General features: G+C 40.7%; 1 protein-coding gene across 2 annotated transcripts in view; it reads left to right on the forward strand.

The window, feature by feature from the left end:
- Positions 1-22,286, forward strand: part of NKD1 (NKD inhibitor of WNT signaling pathway 1) — a 107,314-nt gene that overhangs the window by 53,572 nt on the left and 31,456 nt on the right. For both annotated transcript variants that reach the window (XM_074583101.1, XM_074583102.1), the window contains exon 4: positions 16,067-16,124. In XM_074583101.1, the coding sequence (XP_074439202.1) occupies positions 16,067-16,124 (58 nt within the window). The remainder of the gene's footprint in view (positions 1-16,066; positions 16,125-22,286) is intronic.

Consider the following 22,286-nt stretch of genomic DNA (forward strand, 5'->3'; position numbering starts at 1 on the left):
TTTATACAGCAGCTGGGGTTTGGAGCAACAGAATGGTGTTGGCTTTGTGCACATTTAATGGAACAGCTTCTTCAAATGGCTCCTAGCCCTTATTTTAGTGATTTTTAAAATAAAAGTTTTCCTCTTAAGAAAGGATGTTGCTGGTTCTTTTGAGTGCACCTATTTGCAGAAGTGGTTTTCACTCTCATCTGTTTCCCCTTGCCCTTTTTTCGTGTGTGGTTTGCTTCTTTGGGGAGTTTTTTGTTTGTTTGTGCTGAGACCTTTTTTTCCTTTGCAATTTGATTGATCCTCCTTCTTTCAATTCCGCATTGGCTGGCTGCATATGGAACCCCGCTTGGCTTTAGCTGAGACAAAATCGACTGCACACAATTTCCCTCTGACAGCTTGTACAAGAGCAAACATTTCCGAAGAGCTGAAAGTCTAGAAATTCAATCAGCGGAAAACCTACTGTGTGGAACAGCTTTGCTAGTGCTACAGCTCCCTGCTGGGTAGAAAAGCAATCCAGTTACAATAAATCCTTAAGAGTGGAGTCATTTGGGTAAAAGGAAAAACAAAAGCTGGTTTATACAAACTGATTGAAGTCAGACGTTTTGACTTCCCATTGAAAAAGGAGTCAAGGCCCAGGCTTGCTTGGTAATTTAAAGGGGAGATTGGCTCCTTTCATCTTTCTCTAGGGCAGGGTTCTTAATATTTTGCTTGTGGAAGAAATATAAAGAGTTTTCAACTTAAGTTAAAATACCTACTTTGATATTGATATTGATGCTATAGCTGACGATAAAATGAGTTGGTCCTGAATGCTCCGGCAAGAGGTGAAGGCACAATTCTGTTTCCAGCCACTCTGATTTTGTTCCACTGCAGTTACAGAAATGTGAAACTAGGGTAAAACTGGGATCAAAATCAAGGCTTGCATGTCTTGCCAGGACAGCTTGGGCAACAGTTTGTGCTATGTTGCTGGTGTGTCATGAGCTTATGAAGCTGTTGATGCAATCTGGGCTGCCTGACAGACTCTGACTGAAGTTAAAAGTTGCATCTAGCAAGAGAGGAGAGATCTGTTCTGTTGGCGTTGATTTTCTTTCATTCTTTAAATACAAGCAATTAAAAATTAGCAGCATTAAAAAACATTTGACATTAGTAATGTTAACTAAGATGCCAGTAATGACTGTGATGAAATATTTCTCCTAGTTTATATATAAAAATTTAAATGAAGGTAGCTTGGGGTAATAAAGTCTCCTTGTCATTTTCCTTTCTTTTAATAATTATTTGCACCAGTCCTCTTTGTGCACCTTTCATACGGGAGCATGTTAAATGGATCAACAGGCTTGAATCGAAAAATTAAGGAAACAATCTTTGTAAAGTCAAGAGAGCAAAGTAAACTGACTGGAAATGCTGAGGTTTCCTTCCTCCTTTAATGCCGTTCCAGTGTTTGCATAAGGCTAGGGAAGACTTTTCTGGGCAAATGTGCATTTTAAGAAGCTGCTGTCCCTTTAATAGCTGCATGGGGTCAGTCAGGCCTGCTGCTCTGCATATAATCTGCATTTGGCTGTCATCCCTCCCCCCTCCCCTCCCAAATGTGTCTGGTCCTCATGGAAAATATTAAAGATTGTATAAACATTGTAAAGGATTTCTACTGGCCTTTCTGTTTAAATAAGATGTCATAAATCATAGCAAATGACTACAAAGCCTTGCCACAAAGATGGAGTTAAGTTGGTTTAAAAGAGAAAGTACAGCAGGATGGTAAGCTGAGAAGACTCAAAACTCCAGTTTGTGTCACTTGCTTGTCACAACCACGTGAGGAGGACTTTATGGACCTGTGATGAAACTAAAGTACCCTAAGTTTCTCTTCCAGCTTTCTCCCACCCTCTGTGGGAACAGAAAGTGGCTGCTGTTCCCAAGTGATGCCGCTTTTGTCAAAGTGTGTTGTGCTAGTCATGGAATCCTGTTCTCTATGCCACCTGTTTAAAAGGGAGCTGTGCCTTTCCAAAGGGAACACACTGAGGACTTGCTAGCCCTAGTGATGTGCTCAGAACATGGAAAAGATGTTCTTACAGCTTTTGACAACATTCGGTATCCTTGGTTTGGTTGGCTTCTCACTGTTCTGGTTTTGGCCTCTCCGGTTTTGTGTGAAGTCTTATGCCAAGGCCAGCTTTTTTCAGATACATGCACCATATCTGAAATCATACATAATATCGTGACTGGAGATGGATCCCTGGCATTCGGGGTTGATCTCGGAGTACCTGTGCACTTGTGGAACCTGGACCGAAAGATCCAGTTTGGTTGCTCAAGACCTGTGTGCTCATCTTTCACTGAGCTTGGTCACTGCAGGAGGCAAACACGAGAGCCGCTCCAGATGGCAGTGCTTGGTGGGCTCTTCTCTACTGCAAGAACCTGCAGGTGCCAAGAACTAAATCCCCGCATAGCTTTTGGAGTGTATCCTCCTGGGCCAGGGGAGGTTGTGGGTCTTCATAGCACTGGGAGGCACAGGCAGTGGTTTCTGCTAGAGTATGCTGCCAAAGAGTAATAGATAACAGTAATACTTGATAATGCAAATAGTGGAACAAGGGAATAAAGGTGTTGAAAGAGGTCCTACAAATATAAGCTCCCATAATGCTTCATTGTCACTTGGCTTTGTCACTGTATCAAACCAGGACAGTCACTGCAAGATAAAGTCCTTTATTTCAGGCTAAGGGACTCCGTATGTACTCTGTAAGACTGGATTATGTTTTTCTATCAGTGTTTCTTGGGAGGAAACTTCATGTTTGGCAAAATGAATCTCTCTTTTCTTAAAGTTTCTGTTCTCCTTGCAATGGAACAAACAAACGTACACACTCTGACACACGTTCACAAACATACAATTAGAAAACCAAACATTGTCCCTGAAATGGTGAAAACCAGCCATAAAAACCCTTCCAGGGTCTTTGGATGTCTCTGGGTATCATTCTGCCCAGTTCAGGAGACAAAACCATGCCAGTGGCCCAATGTTCAGAGTTTTGCATGTCCAGAATGTCGTAGTTGTGTCAAAATGAGGATCTGCTCCATCCTGGCAGACTGAAGTTGTTGGGTTTTTTTCTCCTGTGTGTAGCACAGTTCCTGTGTGTATGGGTGTAAGTCCTGTTTGAGAAAGATATGCATGTCTGAAAGATTTCTGTCTAGACCTTTAGTGTTCAGGGGGAGACAGCTGAAAATACGTTAATGCTAACTTTGACAGTTAAAAAAAAAAAGTTTGGGAAAAACTTAAAGAATTTTAATTGCTTTTAATTTGTCTGCGTGAGAGTGGAAAGGAATTATGAGTTTCCGAGAGCAATCAATACTGCTGGGCCCCTACTGCTGAGGCCATTTGAAGGAGATACACTTGAAAGGTTTTGTGTTCTGGCTTGTCTATAGCTTGGGTTTTTTCTTTGACAAATTCCAGCAGAAGTAACTTAGTCTATTGAACGTAATTTTCAATGTATAGAAACAGCTGAGAGAGTCCAACAAGTTTACTAAAAAGCTGATGTATCAGCTCCTTTGTAGTTAATGTTTGAGTATAGAAAGCAGAAACGTGGTATAAAGTTAAGAGTATTGATGTAGGTGCAGATTTCTAAGTCTTTATTCAGGCAAAGCATCACCAGCTTTAGGAGGAACCTTAGGTTGTGGTCCTGTTGGTTTTTAATGTAAAGCCTCCGTGGTGGTGCTGCTGCTGTTGTGCTTCCTCTTATGCTGGGGAGACTTCAGTTCTTGCTGCTGATAGCCACTGTCAGTAATGTTTATAAAGTTGGGTGGGTTTTTTTTCTCTTTTATTTCTTCTAATTATCATTTGCTGGTTTTTCATCCTAAAAGACAAATTATTTTGCTGTCACAAAATAGTCACAATAGGGCTCAGCTGAAACTAAAACCAGGCCATCCCCTTTGTTTTATATCATGTGTTTCAGGATTCTTTTGTTTTTTCCCCTCTGTTCTGGTATATGTGAGACAGAGGGGCATGTAATTAGCCTGTACTGGAGTATGCTATTTGACAGTTGTGAAAATCACGGGCAAAACAAAGGTGGCTGCTGGCCCAAGTGCTGCATCCCAGCAGCTCAGAACCTGCCGTTTGATGGAGTCTGGAGTTGCCGCAGAGCAGCCACCACAGGCGCTGGTGCCAAGGCTTCACTGCCTGTCTGCACACTGAATAGTACTCTTAGTCTGGATGCCGTGGGGTGTTTTGAGGAAACTTAGGACTCAGATCTTACAGGTGCGCTATTTGGAGAGTTTAGTAGGCTTTTGAATTTATAGAATAGAATGTTAAATCTTCTGATTCCATGCACTTAGCCCCAAGAGCTCAGTAATGTCCACGGACTAGATCTGAGTTACCTGAGCCGCCCTGCTTTCTGTTCTCGTGCTGGATCCCCTGCCACCCTGCAATGTGGTGGATGACCTCAGCAATACGGGATTTTGCTCACAAAGCCACAAGGCTTGTGGACGCCTTCCTTGTTATTCCCTAGAGGAAATGATCCATCCCCAAACAGTGGGGCTGGAGAGATAATAAGGAGTCATTTTATGAGGAACCACATTTTATTCTGAACAAATCTGATAGAAGATTTTAGTTCTGGTTTGCCTAAGCTGTTTACCAGTGTGTTTGGGGGATAAATATTCTGGAAAGATGGTATGCATGGGAGTAGCAGCAGCTGAAGCGGGGAGATTATTGAGCAGCTACAAGGAAAATTTTTATGCAGGTGAAAGTGGATGCAAAGTGTGGTGCTTGGGAATGAGCAGCAGTGAAAAACTAATAATTCTGCATATTGTGCTGCGGTACTATGGTTTGTGTTTGAAGTGTTCTGAAAAAGAGACCATGTGTCGCTGCTGCAGAAGTAGGGCTGACTTGTTTTTTTTTCCCCCTCTTCCATCTAAACCCTTGGGGAAAAAAAAAAACAAACAAGCAGGAGAACACACCTGTTTGTCTAAAACCCTTAAAACTCTTTACGTTTTAATTATTAGATGAGAGATGGCTACAATTGTGTAGTGGGATAGATTCCCTCCCCATTTCCTTTCTCATTGTTACTTGTTTCATGTGAAATCTGCAGTTTACTAGTAGGAACTTTATACAGACTTTTATACAATAACTGCAGTGGTGGATTTTTTTGGAGTGTGTGTATGAGGGGGAGAAGGAATTTAACATTGTTGTTATATTTTTAGTTTGTTTTGATTTGATACCCTGATGGAGGGCAGAGCACCACCGAGAGAGGTGCTGCCAGGTGTGGCTTCCTATGGCTTTCTAATTCTGTGATCACAGAACGCCCGATTCTGCAGTCCTTGCACAGACAAGTCTCCCACTGATTTCAATGGGAAATTTGCCTGCATCAGGGATAAAAGAACGGGCCCCAAGTTGTGTACAATGATGCAATCTGATCCTCCTGCTGTGGAAATTGATGTAATCACATTCTCGCCCTCCCCCCTCCCCCTTTCTCAACCCTTCTCCCTACCAGCCCCTGGTGACTCCTGGGGGGCTTCTCACCAAAAGGAAAGGAGGATGCAGCTGTGTGCGGGAGCAGCAGGGGAGGGGAGGAGACCTGCTAGAAAAATTTATGCAGGGTCATATCCTAGATGTAACCCTAGAAAAGAGCTAAGGACGTGGACCTGCCCGCCCTGAAAAATGCAATCACCTGCTTTTGCTAAATGAGCCAGTGTTTCTTCTCTATAACTGTGACATTCGTGACATGTCCTCCTGCTTATGTTGTAAGGCTGAATTGAAGTGCTCTGTGAATTGAGCAATCTCATCGCTGCATTCACTCCGTGCAGAGGGACAGGGTTAGCTTTTTTTAGGGCTTTCTGTATTGTTATTGTTGACAGTCTCCGCTTTTCAGCAATGCTTTTGTGCCCTGGCACAGTGCAGGTTGCTTGGGAATATGGAACCTCGAGAATGCTGCGCTTTGTTGCTGGGCAAGCTGGGCGACCTCTCTGATGCTTCCCTCTGCTTTGCCGTTTATATGGGGTTTGGTTTTATTTTTTTCCTTGGGGAATTCTAGGCTCAGCTGAATTTGTTCTGTGTTTTGCGGAAGAAAGAGCTTGTTAAAGAATTCCCTGATGACTTTGAAGTGAACTATTTATTTTCTCTCAAGAGTTATTCAGTGTAGCCATTTGCCCCCTCTCCTCTGTTTTTTCACCCCAGTGTTTCCTGAGCTACAAGCATTCTTGGAATATATTAGTTGTAATGAGTTATGTGGGCATCAAAAGTTTTCTTTGAAACTATATGGCATCAACATCTGTTAGCTCTTAGAGAACAGAGACGCAGACAAAGGGGCTGATGGGGGGAGGGAGGAAAAAGATATTAAATTCTGGAGTATGAAGTCTCCGTCTCAAAGACTCAGGGGGAGGGGAAGGGGAAATCTGCTAAACTCCGGGGCTTTGATGTGGTCTTCTGGCCCTGGGATCCCTTTTATGGGAATGTGCGTGGCAGACGGTCCCGCACGGCTGCCCGCCCCAGCGCTCCCTCCTGCAGCATCCATCCCGCCACAACCCTTGTTGCTACAGTAACATTTTCAAGGAAAATGCTTGTGTGCTCAGTTTTCAGCTATTGAGATGGGGAAGCGAAATTCCTAATAATAGAGGTAACTCTTAAGTAAATAAAATAAAGTAAAATAAATGTTCAGAAGTGAACTTTTTATTTGCTTGTAATCCTCCTGACCCTGTGGGTCAACATGCAACTGTTCATCTAAATCAGGTTTTTAAATGGTGTGTGTCTGTGGGTTTTTATTGCCTGTAATTAAAAAACATGTGTCTGTTTCTATGTACGCGGCATCAATCAGCATTCAGGCAGGATCACTGGTGCTGTACTACTTACAGGAATGTGTGGGGATGGGTTCTGCTTTTTCTTTTATCTTTTTCTGCAGATCCTTACAGTGTTTGTCCTACGTGCCAGGGAGCAGAGGAGAAGGGTAAAAGAAACCTCTGTGTCTGTGTTTTACTCCTCTTGGCTCTGGTTTTAGCTATAATGCTGGTGGCATTGTGCTTCACTGTGACTTCCTGGCCCATTAAAACCCTGACCAGTTATAAAATGATTAGTTGACATACCTGGGCTTTGGGGACAAAGAGGTGGTTTAAAAAGGAATGTGAACCATCTGTTTTGCCAGCACCTCCTGTTGACAGATTTATGGATCAACATTAGCATATGTGTCCAGGGTCACACACCTGTGCTTCCTAACAAGGTAATATTATTTAGCAGGGTATGTTTTCGTCCTGAGGATTCAGAGCTCTTTGCAAAGGTGGGCATCAAGAATTCTGTTTTACAGTTGGAAAACGAAGGCACAGAGAGATTTAAGTGACTTACCCTACACCACACAGTGAGTCTGTGGTGGAGCAGTTATTGAATCCAGGTTTCTTCCAGCTGCATAAATATACGTCATCCATTAGCAGGAAGAGACTTAGAGCTATAAACATAATAGAGGAGCATTGATTATCATTCTAGGGGAGCTTTAAGCCCTTGTGCTGTATGAAAACCTGTGCCATGCAGGAAGAAGACACAGGCTATTATCACAAGAAAGGTTCAGAATGTGGTATGTTAAATCTGTGATGATCACTGAAGTTGGTGGAAAGAGTACCCTTGGTTTCGGTGATCACATCTTAAATGAGCAAGTTATTCTGTAGTCAAGCTCTGTAGCCATTTTGTGCATGCTTGTTTCTCAGCGTATGCCTGGGTAGAATCACCTCAGTGTACTTAAGTCTGTTTGTTAAAGGGTTTCTTGGTAACCAAATCTGTCATGAAAGGAAGCTGAACAGAAAATAACATTTATTACATAGCTATGTCCATCTGTCTTCTGTGGTGAAGAAGCCTGAAATAAGCAATTTGGAGGAGTTATCGAGCTTCTCCCGGCTGTAAGTAAGATGAAGATTTGTCCTTTTTCATTCGTGTCCTTAGACTTATTCATCAGTGTAGTCTATGTTGAAGATGAGATCTCGGGGGACATGGGACAATTGATTTTGCAATCAGCAAAGAGGTTAGAGCATAGCTAGAAGAACAAAGTAAGGTAAATAGCTGAATCTGTAGAGTGAGTACATTTATCCTTCTGAAGTAGCTTCAAAGTGAATTTAAATATAGCAAACAGCAGTCATTTCTTGTTTGAGTCCTATTTAATCTCAGACGGTTGGTCTTTTTTAGTTGGAGATGGTTGGACCCTTCATTTGGAAAGTAACTGCTGAATCCATAGGTCTGTTCATACAGTTGCTTTCAATTATATCATCTCTTATCTGGCCTAAGCCCTTGAAAAACCGTGTCTCACCTTATCACCTTAAAAAGTAGAAGCCATAATAGTTCTAGAATTCCAGTAATACTGTTAATGGAAGATGTCACTTTGCAACATCTAGCAAGAGTTTCGTAAAGATCCATGAAATCCAGGATGAAAACATCATAGAAACAGTAATGTTCTGTCTTGAAATTTGAGTGATCTAAATAAACCCGCCCCCTAAATGGATCTTTTTTACTTCTATAGATTTTAATTTTTTTTTGTATACAGGATATGTATAGATATATATTTACTAGCATGCGTATCTTCCACAGCACATATGAGTCTTATGATTCAAGTTAAATGGGCACGTTGGTAGCTTTTGTTGGATGCACGTTGCAGTGACTGACCATTAAAAGGGGATGCTCATTTACCTGCTGCAGCAGAGATGAGAGTTACCTGCAAAAAGCATGTCTCAGTATTGCCACTACCTGATTTTCAGAGGCTGGAGAAAAGAAATATATCGGAAGAACAAAGAAAGGATTTGTGTTTATCCTGTTCTAAAGCCTAGTCCAGGTGTTGGATTGGGACAAAAGAGATTCAGCTGCATTTTGCAAGCAACCTAGAGCAAAAAGTACCACGTTTCCTTTCTTACTTATCCAGACATCCATCATGATGTCTTTTGTGTAAGTGCCCATCTGCTTTGCACTTTCACTTCCTCAACAGCCTCATGTTCCTGTTCCTATGGATGGGATATCCTTAATAGCGTATCATACAACTGCTCCTTGTACATGTTGCAGGGTCTGTAACAGGGATATAAAGATATTGGTGATATTTTTTCCCTCGTAAGTCTCTAATAGTCCACAATCCTTTGTGCCTGGAGATTAAAGGTTTTGTGTTTGGTTTTTTTGGGGTTTTTTGGGTGTTTTTTTTTGTTATCCTGTCTTTATCTTCACAGTATTCTACCAGCTGCTGGAATTGCTCTACAGTCACCTTCTGTGAGATGAGACTGCAGGGGCTCCAATTCTGTCAAATTGGTGGATGTAGATGCAGTGATTTCAAACGCCATTACCATGTTGTTATGGCTGGGAGTTACTGCTCCTACAGCAGGGGCAGACGAACTGAATGCATTTGTGTGTTTCACCATCATAGTTTTTGAGCTGGTATATTAGTGTGAACTTTGTGCTAAGGTACCAAAGGATGAGTTTCAGTATCTGCTGTGCTACGCCCATTGTGTTCTGCTGTCTCTGGAACTCCGGACATAGAGCCCAGCATGGCTGACAAAGGCAGTAAAATCCGAAACCACAGCAGCTAAACCCACCCAAGATCATCTGTCAGAGATCTTAGAGGAGAAACTTGTTTTCTTAACAATTCTACCTGCTGTGATTATATTATGAAGAAATTTTATCTGAGAGGAGCTTCCACGCATGGTGGAGGGAGAAAAACCCATCTGTAATGGATCATAGAGCACCAGGTTCTTATTTCAGAGAAAGAAAACATTATAGAAGTTGAGCTTGCTGCTTCTGCTTAACTAACTGCATTACTGCAGTTGCAACGTGTGTTTTAATTTTGGTCTAATAGTTAAAGTCACCTTGACTCCTTCTCCAAGTGTGAGCTGCTTTACACATTCTTTACAGAAAGTTGAATCCTGGTGTGAGTTATCTTTATTATTAAATTATCCGGAATGGCAAACTCACAAAGAAAAAGTAAAACCTCGTGGTTGCAGAACGAAAGGTAAAATATGCCATAGGAGAAACAATATGAGGCTTAAACCAAGGCATGAATGTGTATTGCTCTATAGTGTTTTTCTATATGATATATACTTTGATTCTTAATTGTATTTGCCTAGTTTCAATTTTCATTATAGGGGGGCTTGGAATATATACTTTATGAGGCCCTGGGTATATGGATTACTTATGAACAGGGAAGGAAAGGAAGCTCTTGTCCTAAATAGGACACTGTAATACAGAAGCATGTGGTTTATTTGAAGAGGCTTACGAGGGGGATCTTCAAGCATTTTTGAAAGAGAATATTAATATGAAGTCTTCATTTCCAAATGTGGAGAGAGCCAAATGCATGCCCAAAATGCATTCTTACCTTTTGCCTGTACGTAGTGATCACACAAAATTGTGCGCACAAATGTCTACTTTTATGTATATTTGACTGCAGGGGTTTGTATGCATGGAAACTGCTAACCTAGCAAAACATCATCTCCTAGTATGTCTGACTACAAGCAGTTTAAATATCTATCTATCTATCTATCTATGAGTTTTAGGCCTGGTTATAAAGCTGTGTTTGTTAAGAATGATGATCACCTCAGATAACTGAATATCAACTTTCACCTGCATTATCCCAAAATAAATGATACCAGGTTTTGAGGTGTGAATAGGTTTCCTAGCAGTGAAGACTAGGCTTCAGTTGATCATAGTTACACGTGGCTATGTTTCTAGTCCATGGGAAATTTCAGATACCCAAAGGGGAACTAGGTTCCTCCCATCAATTGTTTGTTGAAAAAGTCTTTTACCTCTTTCTCTTCAAGTCTGGACAAGATTAAAAATAAAGTAAAACAAAAAGAATGACTGCTTTGGGGTTTGGATGGGTTTCCTGAAGCATCTTCAAGAGACTCCGTTTTCAAAATCTGCTCAGGACTTGCTATATGAAAATCAGACTTATTTTTGAAAGTTGCTTCCTGCACATGAGACCGAAGCATTCAGAATAGCCACTTAGCAGTTGACAGAGTCCTCAGTTGGTTCGGTGAAAGGCCAAAGGGCATCCTTATTCTCTTGAACATCTATTTCTGTGGACTTTTTTTTGTCTGCATCAAGAATGGTTTGTGCATAGGTGGCATAGCATTCTTGTTGGCAGCTACTTTAAAACCGTTATAAAATCTACTCCACAAGATGTTAAGAGTTACCACATATCTTATCCCTTGCAGTTCTGTTGTGAAACACGTTTCTTCAACTTTGCTCTTTCCAAAAGTACTGGAACTTTATTGCATCAATATGAGACTAAAGAGAGAAAAAACCACATGTTTCAGTCAGACAGTTAAAAATAGGGAGAAAAGATTTCTTGGTTGACAATTTGCATTTTGCATCTGTTTTACTTGGGGAAAGTGGTGGATTTGATACCTTGATGAGAACTTCGCTAAAACAGGAAATGTGTGCATATTTTCTGCCAAAAATGTGGAAAATCGAGTATCTTAAGGCTAAATCAAAGGATTTTAATGAGGTGTTTGAAGGAGAAGAGCTAAAACAACTTGTTTCTACTTGAGAAGAGCAGCACCTTTTAGAAAAATATTAATTAACACAATATTGACTGTGATGTAATACAGGGAGTAGAGGAGTCCAAACTTTAAAAAATGTGCTTGTTATCATGATAACCTACCTAAATCAAAGGTTATCCTTTGATGTATCTAATACATCTATGGATGTAGCTGTCTCTACCTACACCAAAAGCAAAACTGTATTTAACAGCACAGTAATCCAAATACAAGTGGCTAAAACAGTCTGTTTGCATTCTGTAGCTTTGGCTTTTATGTGGTGGCTGCTGGATGTCATGGAGAGTGGCATGAAAAGGCTGAGCCAGGACAGGTAGAAAAAGTCATACTGATGACCAAGATTAAAGGAATCGGTGGGCACAGGGGCCAGGAGGGAGGGCTAGGAGATGGCAATGCAAATACAACTGTGTAGAGCCTGGAAGGTGAAGACAAGGAACTCAACCTCAGTGTAGAAGCAGAAAGGGAGCCAAGCAAAGGCATTGGAGGAATAAAGCTATGAAGGCAGGAGGATGGGTGAGGATTTGGATGGCAGCATTTTCAGATAGCTGGTGAAAAAGAAGTCAGTAAGTGGAAGCCCCCGAGTGAGAGCCTGGCCTTTAGTCTCCAGAGACTTGTATCAGTAAGAAAACTGCACAGGGTGGTTAGGGCTGAGGTTGGGGTTAAAAAAATAAAATTCCCAGCGAGTTAGCATTCATCAGAGTCTGATTGCATGGCAAAGGTGGGAAGCGAGTGACGATTGCCTGACTTGTAACCAGCTGAATAGAAGCCCTGGGGTGTGGGAGCTTTTAAAGATTGTTTTTCTTCCTTGTGTATGTATATACTCAGCAGCATTTCTGAGGGAGTTGCACTAATTAACTCTTCTCTCCACCCCCACCTTCTTAAATCTCAGCTGAGTACAGCAGCACCTATCAGAAGGGACATATGGGACACAAGGTCCTTTGTACCCAGGCTGGGCAGCCAGCTGGTCAGAGTTTTGAAGCAGATGTTTGAGCCTGAATCTCAGTCATTTTGTGTGATGTGTCTTGGTGGCTAATGGTGGCCAACTTATTTTTCTGGGAAACTCCCAGTGAGGTAGAGACGCTTACTCTAGATGGGTTCCTGTTTAGCAACCTATAGAAGTGGCACGCCGGAATCCTTCTGCATTAAATGTTTCTTTTCTTCATTCTTTCAAGGGCTCGCTGACCTCATTTATGTAGTATTTCACAGGGTACATCTGGTTTTGGTTGTTTCATGACTTAGTGTTCCAGTTTGAAAATGCAGTGTTGTGATTTAAAACATCGTGTCAGGACAGTGATATACAACTACCTATGACCTAAACGGTGTTGCTTTTGCTCTCTCAGGCACCGTTCCCGCCGCGGGCCGGGCTCCTGCGGCTGCACGGGGCAGCCCACGCCGCACAGCCTGGCCAACGGCCCAGCTGCTGCTGCGTTCTCCGTCCCCTCGAACCTGTCTTACCTTTGTGCTCCAACACGCTTCTCCCCGGTGTCAAATATTCCTACCTGGCTATAGCGTTTGCTTCCCACTGGAATTTCTTGAGCTGCAGGTTGTCTTACACAATTACCTTTTTCTTTTGCTCTAGTCCACTTTCTGAATTTGGGTGAGTGGGACTAGGTGCACTCTCTTATTCACAATAAGGCAATTTGTACAGGTTATATTATCCATTATGGGATAATGGAGTGTAATACTCCATTACGGGATAATACTCCATTATGCAGTATGTATACTGCAGTATACATGTATACTGGAGGATAATACTCCATTACGCAGTATGAGCTTGCTCAGCTTTTGTACTTTTCTGTCGAGTGTAAGTTTACATATGCTGTCCAGAATCCTTTCCTCAAGCAGGTACATTTTGGTATTTATCCAGGTTGTGACATCCGTCTCAGGGATGCTAAAAATATTCAGGTAACTCTCTGCAGACAGAAGAGTTAATGATAATAAGGTGAATGATACAGTTTCTTCCCCCCCCCCTTCATTTTTTTCCTGTAAAATCCTGAGTTGCCCACACCTTTTGCAGATACACATCTGTCGATCAAAGATAATAGATGTCATAATCTTGTGCACAGAGGAACACATTTGAATGGGAGCTGAGGAGTTCTGCTTAAATGTGTCACTAAAATGTTCAAATGATACTCCCATCAGTTTCAAGATGGGTTGTCAATTTATGTGGCATTTAACACTAATATTATAGTTCAACATCATAAAAACACTTTTCTAGAATTTGGTAATTTATAATAATTTGGTTTAAGGCGGAAACACTTATGGAAATTTGCTTGCATTAAGTTACTACTTTAACTTAAATAACTAGGAGCTAGAGAAGGAGTGAAACTAGACTAGAATATAAAATATATTTACTTAAGACCCATGTAATGATTAAAAGTGAGAAAATAAGGAAGCTAGCTTAATGAATATTAATGCTTTACTCTGCTGTTTTACACGTTTGTCTTTCCACTCTTTTCCATTGAGTTACTTGATGGTGCATTTTACATCAGCAAATGTGTGCTCATTTTTAAGTGACACCTTTTGAAAAGTCATAAAAATTAATGACTTAAGATGACATTTTAACAGGCAACATGTGATACCCAGATGCACTGGTTGCTTTGCTGAAATTTTAAGAGATGAAGGCTACCAACTAGATAAAGTTCTCCTCAGTGGGACATCACAAGTAAGATCATACCTACTCAGAGCATATTTGCTGATCAGGTTAACAGAATTTTATTTTTTTTTTCCCAAGAGAGCAGGAGGGAGCAGGAATTCTGAGTTTAGTAAAAAAACCAAACCCACAAACGAAGCAGTTATTAAATATTTAACACTGTGGGAGAGAGCAGAGGTGCCATACATGCCTATGCAGTCACTTCTATGTATCTCATTATCTACGAGAGCAGTCAGAGGTGTGCTTTCCGAGCTTCATGGAAAATGATGACATGGGGGAATTTGATCAAACAAAAGTATACTAACTTTTACAAGGCCCTAGAAAGACAGTCTTGCAGAAATATGATAAGTTATGCCAACATTTAATGGCTTTTTTTAATTCACTGTCCATTTCTGCCATAATTTTTAAGGTAATGATTGATATTATTCAGCACATGCTCAAAAAGAAGAGACCTTTTTTCTGGAATAAACCCTCAAGGAAACAAAACAGGTTTTGTGATTTGCTTCTTGGAAAGGTAAACCCAGAATGACAGCTTTTATAGCAACCTTGTGCTGTGCAGAATCCTAGCATTCCAGCCAAGTGGCCAGCATTTTTCAGAGCTATTTGGTCCATGAGTTCTAACTTTATTTCAGGGTATCTGCTCGTGAACAGAACAGTATTTTCAGGGTCTCTGGGCTCGCTATCCAGTAAGTGTTTGTGAAATCTAATTTTTAAAATGCTGTTGCAGAAATTGATACTGAAGAATTCTCAAGATATGCTTTTGTGGTTTAGTTACTTTCTGATAACTAATCCCAAAGAATAACATTTGGGCATGTGGAAGGCAGAAAAGAACCTCTGTCAGCTTTTTCAAGAAAAAGAGATGAACTGCTTTTATCGTGATAAAATTGCTTAACAATAAAACTAATGAATACAATCAGACACTTAATTTTCACAGGTTATTCCCTTATTCTTATCTTGTGCAAAAATCTCCGTACTGTCAACTTGTAGTTCTTCAGTGGAGAATGCTGGCTCTGTGTTCCTGCTGTGTTTTTGCAGGTGAAGTTAAAATGGCCATGAGTGCAGCATGCCAGTTTTTTAGAACCATGTCCTTCTTTATCACCGTAACTATGTATCAGTGGTAGAAAGTGTTGGAGAATCTAGGGAGACAGACTATAATGTAAGGTCAGTGAATGGCCTTCAGGCCTTCAGAATGAACGGGAGAAGGCAAAACATGAGGATAGCTGTCGTTGCTTGTGCTTTAGCTGGGGTGGGGGGATAGAGCTGGAAGGGTCTGCTAATAAGAGAGTAAGAATGCTCTTCAGGGTCTTTGTAAGTGGGATTAGCTCCAAATCCCACTGATGCCCTTTATTACTACTTCATGACCATTAGAGAAATGGTTTTTGGGTCTGAGATAAGATCATCTGCATATCTATGGCATCTGCTTCTGTATTGCTGTAGACATACTGGGGCTGACAAAATTTCATTAATTTCGGGACTGAAGGATCAGGCAGCTCTTCAGAGTCTGGTATCTGCTTTTCTTGGGTGACCTCTGGCATATGGAAGTTTTATGTTTGTTGGTGGAACCAAGTGATAACATTCCTCTGTGGGTAGTGAAGGGCTTATTTCTTCTTTATCGCTTCCATTTGGAGGTTTTTTTTATCTTGCTTGATTGACAGAACGTTGAAATGCTAAATATTAATCTACTTTGTAAAAGGATTTGAATATGAACACTTCTCTTTCTTTCCCCTGTGCAATCTATTAATCTCCATTAAATTTTTGTCCTAAAGTGTGTCCAGAGCATTGTGAAATAGCACCAAATGCACTGACTACCACTAATAAAGTGATTCACTGCTTTCCTGGAGAACAACTTCTGTGCTCTTGTTGGTGTTTTATATTAATCCTGGCGATAATAAATACGTATTCTTAACACCTCAACACTTCATATGCAGTATATTTGTAATTTTTATTTTTTTTTTTAAACAGGATTTGTCTGGGGAAGGCTACAGAGACACTATTGGTGATGAACACTTTCATCTAGAAGGTATTTAAAGAACAAAATTTCTTGGTTAATATTATGTCAGTGAACAAGTCTGTGAGAATGCATATATGAAAGTGCATTTCTTGATATACTGATGTGTCATTTGCCTGGCAAAACTGTTAAGATGGGAATATGGTATTATTTCTGTATCTTCTACCACTGTCCTCCTAGTATCAAAAAAAGTCACACAGTTGTATCATAGGGACCAAGTGTTTTAATTCAGGGTCTCACAATTTTTTTCCAGGTACTTCTCTTGGCATTGGTAGCAGTAGTGAGTGTCACTGTCCCCAGCAGAGGTGGTAAATGCAATCACTGAAAACACTAGCACTGGGCTTTGTGAAACGCTGCACATCCTTCTGTGTTACACAAACTGGGCTTAGAAACTCCTGCTTTAATTTCTAATAAAGACCAGAGACTCTTACTTAATACATTTCTCTTTAATATGAATGTAATCATTAATGCCCTAGATAACTTCTTTCCCAGGCTCATTTAATCTCTTCAGCTGTGATCAGGCCTCTCCTTGCAGTGGGAGATGGCATCATTGTTCTAGTGGGAAGGGCCTTTGGGGTCCTTGAGTCTGTATCCTGCGTGCCAGAGAACACATCTGAAGTACCTTGAACTTCAGTCGGGCAAGTGGGGGTTGATGAACAGAAGAGATTAATTTGAGGGCATTGTTGCTCATTCTTTTTAAAAAACAAGGAAATGAGACTTGTGAAACTCTCTAGGAAACGCTCTAGTATAACAAGTGGTTGCATGGGCTGTGTGCTAGATTTATGTTATAGGCTAGTGGAAACAATATGCCCAACTTATTTAGAGCAATGAACCATGTCAAACTTAACTTAGAAAGTTTTGTTGTTTTGTAATCCAGTCATTTGTTTCTGGTGGTAGAGACTTCTGTCTAAACAGAACTTGAAAGATTCTCTATGTTAAGAATGTCCGTCTTACAGTTCCTTACCTGTGAAATGTGTTAATATACTGGGTTTCTTGGACCCCATGTTTCTGTCATGTCTTTAGTTTACAAAGAATATTGCCTCATATGTCCCTGTAACGTAGGAGTTCAATTTCAGCTAGCGCGTGTAGGCTACTGTTAAACAAAAAAGCAAGATATACTTGCCATGATGGAGTCAGTGTTTGTTAAGAATGTTTCAATATTTAACTTCACCACCGTTTTCCTTTCTGCTTATAGTAGGATATAACTCTAATAAAGGGTGGCTTTTTCATTCTCTGAATTATAGGAGAAGCTACATAACACAGGATATTAAATGTCAGTGAGGTGAATAATTTCATTTTTCTGTGTCTCATTCTACCTTTCCTTGCCTCTAATTATTTCTTACTTTGTTGTGCAGAATTGTCTTGCATAGCAAACATAATATCTAATATATAATATTTCCAAAGTAGTCAGCAGCAGGATTGTTTTTATTAGAGTGTAAAACCTTTTAGGCTACTGTAATTTCAGTCTTTCAGCAGTTTTACATTATTACTTCTGATGTGTCTCATTTCTTACAAAGTAGCTAAGTAGCAAAGACAAGATTTAGGTACCGGCAGGTGGTCCTTTCTTTGTGTCCTGCCACTGGGGAAGAGCTGTTTTGTGGCATCTTTCCAGGTGGGAGGCAGGTAACTCTTCCCACCTGGTGCTCAGGCAAATGTGTGTGGATTGCCAAGGCTCGGTCCTCATCCCTTTGGCTCTCAGATCTCCAGGCTTTGCTCTCCATGCTGGGGGACAGTGTTAGCCGCTTCCCTCTTGAATGGGATATTTAAAATCTTATGATTAACAGACGATACTAGAAGCATTGTGGTAAAACAGGATGCTTTCGCCCTTTTTGTATAACTTTGTGCTTTTTACTGGCATAATATTTTTGGACAATTGTGATAGTACTAGTATAAAATTGTGATATTAACGTAAAGCGAAGCTGAAACATCATTTGAGACCTTTGTTAGGGCACAGCTTGAATTGTCTGGCTTAGGTACACGATGACCACTGTTGTAACTCTTTTCTGCATAGAAATGTTTTGTGTGAAAATGTAATTAATTAATATTCTAGAAAGTATATTAATCTTTCCATCTAAAATAGTTGTTCTGCTTTTATTTTACTACCTCACAATCCTTACATATGTACTGGTGTAATGCACGTTGCAAGTTTATACATTCATGTGTCATAAGATAACATCAACATCACTGATAACTAGTTTTAGAGATAGGGAGCTGTAACCCACTGAAACATGGTTGGTTGGGCAAAGCTCCCAAAGGGCATGAACGGCAAGACAAAGACTTGAGACCAGCTCTTCTAAGTACCAGGCAAGTGTCTAATCAATGAACTGTGTTCTGTCTTCATAAATGCACCATAGGGATGGAAAAAAAAATGAAAAAGAAACACTTCTCAGATTTGCAAAAAAGCACAGCAGGTGCCACAATTCTTCTGTGTTAGGGGAAAGTTACAGCCTTCGCACTCAGAGACTTTATTGGAGAATAAATCTGAGTTCTATGGAAGACTCTCACTGAAAAGACAAAGTGGCAATAAGAGAAATAATTGAATTCTTTATTTTGTTTTACATAGCCAAGTTCATTACCTTTTTTTTTCCCTCCCTCTCTTTTTTTCCCCCCTCTTAGCCATCTGAGAAGTACAGATAAAAGGAACTCTCTTTGCTGGATTTAACTTCTATGTTGTTATGTAAAGCTTGATCAAATCCTTTCGTCTTAACAGACTTAACTGGCCAACAGCAAAAGGCTTGGGATTCTGGGATTAAGATTGTATTTGGTAAGAGGACTGGTGCATTAGTGCTTTCTTTTGAACTATAGAAAGAACAAAGTAAACATCAAAAGCATTAAGCCATGAGAGCGGATTGTTGACTCAATGTTGCTGCATGACAAGAGGTTAGAACTCAATAGTGGCGACTCTGTTTACTGAGTGCTGTGCAGAAAGAAACAGTTTGACCAGTATTGTCTATTATGTCCAGCACCTGCCTTTGATTTTGTGCTGGCAAGTAACTAAATTGAAATTTTTGGGTTTTCTCTTACATGGTCAGTGATTTCCTTAGATAAGAGATATCAATGGAAACCTCAGTCTCTTCTCTATATTACTCTTACTCTGTTTCCTGTCTTTCTCTTTCATTAGTAACTCAGCAATTGGGCATGCTGGATATAGGTTCTGTAGTGGATTCATTTGCAACTTTAATTCCAAGTTTAGCAGTGCTTTCCCACTGCATGTCGGAGACTTCCACTTGCCAAACTTTAAGTACTTGTGCAGTCTGCTGTGGCTGTGTACAAACTTCTTGTGCTTGAACTTTCTTGTCCAACAGTTTCTGCACAGGAAGCGTGTGCTTCATTACTCTTCATCTCTAGGATAAAAGAGTTTGAAATTTCTCTTCCTTGTCCTGCTATAGAATAGTAGAACTGAATGACTGGAGGTGGTTCTGGAAGAAGTCAAAAAACTAGCACATACATTAGGAGGTATTTTTCATGTAATATCAGTGGGGAAGCTAAAATGGCAGGCAGGAATTGAATGTAGCATCAAACAGCAAGTCACTCTTCCATCATGGAGACATGCAGGTGGTTCAGAAAGATATCTGCTATTAGAAAGATATCTCTCTCTGCTCTTCAAGGCACAAGCAAGCTTTTAAATGCATCATTCAACAGTCCTGCTCTTGTTTTCTAGAATTTTTTTACCTCCTTTCCCTGGACCTTTTGGGAAATTTTCACAGCTACAACCTGTAGACCAGGAGGGTTTTCTTGACTGCTCCACGTCTTTAGGAAGTGAACTGGGGTTCCTCTGTCTTATTACCTGACTATTTAGAAGCTTTTCAAAGCAGCCTGTTTTCTCCCTGCTTGTGATATCTGAAGCAGAAGCAGGAAGGTCTCCCTCTGACACAGACTGATTATGGCAATGAGGCAATATCCTACTTGTCTCAATATGAGCCCTTTAGAGCCCAGTGGGTTATAGCTGTCAGTCTCCTTCAGCTGCCTTTTGGAGTTCAAGGTGAAGTCCTTAAACTCAGGAGACACCTAACCTGTCACCCCAATTAGTTATGTGATAATGTGATCTCTCATGTCACCGTTCTCATGAAAAGTATGAGTTAAGTGTTTCTACAAACCAGAAATCTTGCATCTCTGTGAGATCAATCTTGTCCTGTGCCTGTCAGAGGAGCTGTCTCTTATGCTGATAGCAATCTGTTCCCTGTTTCATTTGTCAGCTGAGGGTGATGTCTTGATTATTATTCTCTCAACAGAAGACTGGAGAAGATCCAAGCCTTCCTGTTGCCTTATCTGAACATGATATCCAAAGTCCTGATGAAAGTAGTGACAGAGCTTGACCTGAATCAAGAAACCCATTTTTTTTATATGTTTCCCAAACCAGATGTATCCAAATCCCTTGACAATGTAAGATGTTCCTTCATCTGGTACTAGGTCATCTTCTTGCCCATAAGTATTAGAGACCTCTCCAGCAGAGTGCAAAGCATATGTTGTTGCTGAAAAAAAAGTCTATCATATCTGTAAAAGAGCTACCTATAGCACTGTTCACACATTTACAAGACGTGACGGAATTTCTAAACCTTCAAGCAAGGCATGCTGTATTCATCAAAGCAGAAAAATAATTCATTCTATTTTTAATATTGCTATATGTTTTTCAAGATGTTACTAGTATGACTAGAAGAATATCTGCTGGGTTGTCAACTCAGAGGAAGGATGGCAAGGTGTGGTACTTGGGCCCAAATTGTTTATAAACTTCTCAGCAGAGGAAAACTTGAACAAGCATTTTAATTAGTTTTAACTAACCTTCTGTTTGCCTATAAGACACTTTTTACCACACTTTGATAATGTCTTAGCTGTAATAAATTCATGTATTGTGCTAGGCTGAGCTATGAATGGGTAACAAAAGGCAGTTATTTCAAACTGCGTGCTCATTTCTAGTTAATGCCTTCAGTTATGATGGTTATTTCATTTATTTTCTAAAGCTTAAATAATATTCTATGTATTATGTACGTGAAATGCCAGTGTATTTATAGAAAATACATGGATTGCATCTTGCACGCAGGCAAAGTTGCTTTATCTCAGCACCATTGTTATTACCTACCTAGTACTATTGATGCAGGCTTGGTGCTTTGCGGAAAATGAAGGTCCCTTCCCTGTCATGTTCTTAAACCAAATATCTGTTCATCCCTGACACTGCAAACAGAGTGCGAATAATTCTACTTTAAAAGTGCTCTAGTGGTCAGCCTTCTGGGATGTTGTGTGTTTTAATGACTTGTTGCCAGTCCTACACCCTTACCATCGATTTGCTATGGACGAGTATAGGTTATGTGATCACTGCAGACTGGTGATCGCTTGCTCATTGCCTGTATTTTTTTTCAGCTATCGAGAGGTTTCTGCTGTACCCTTTTCATGTGACATGAAACAACTGTGAAAAATATTTTCAGCTTCAGGGTGACCCACGGGCAGCAGCCGCCATTATCTGACAAACAGCTACTCCCTGCCGAGGCTGGAAGCTGATAAGCTGGTTACTGTGAATTGGAAGGAGTACCAAAGAACATGGGGGGGGAAAAAAAGGAGCAGTGGAGAGTGCCAAGAGAAAACTGCTTAGTTTGGCAGTTAGAATAAAAGTCACCAAAGAACATGAGACTGGTAGGATTAGCAGAAGTTTTCCTGTGGTCATATACAGATCCAGGAAATTATAAGAAGCAGGTAGGCTGTTTGCCATGAGTGGGAGGAAAATCTTATGGCATAAGGCACTTTAAGGCGGGGGGGGGGGGGGGGGAAGTAAAATTGTACAAGTGTTTCTTAACATTAGCTGTTCCAGTTGAGGGGGGTTGGTATTTGGATCAGAAGCTTTTACTTCTAGAGCTGCTGTTTCAAGTGCAGCCAGGTCAGTAGTGATGAAAGAGTGTTGCCATCCAATGGTTGTCCATGGCCTGTGTGTAATGAGTTAGTGGTCTCCAGGTGTTTCCAAATGGTCCTTTACAGTGTCTAATGGCTCCCACCCATGTTGGCAAGCAGAGCACAGACAGGCAGTGAAAAGTGGGCTGTTATGTCACCTCAGAGGGTGAGCTTTTCCTCCTCACACTGAGCCACTGCAGTGCGGAGGGTTTGTGCTCTGCTGCCCGTGCTGAGCTTGTTCCCTGCGTGCAGGGTATCTCTCTCTTCAGCTGACAACCCACCAGCTCCTAGCGGTTT

Source organism: Larus michahellis, chromosome 4 (assembly GCF_964199755.1).
Source record: "Larus michahellis chromosome 4, bLarMic1.1, whole genome shotgun sequence".
NCBI classification, from domain to species: Eukaryota; Metazoa; Chordata; class Aves; order Charadriiformes; family Laridae; genus Larus; species Larus michahellis.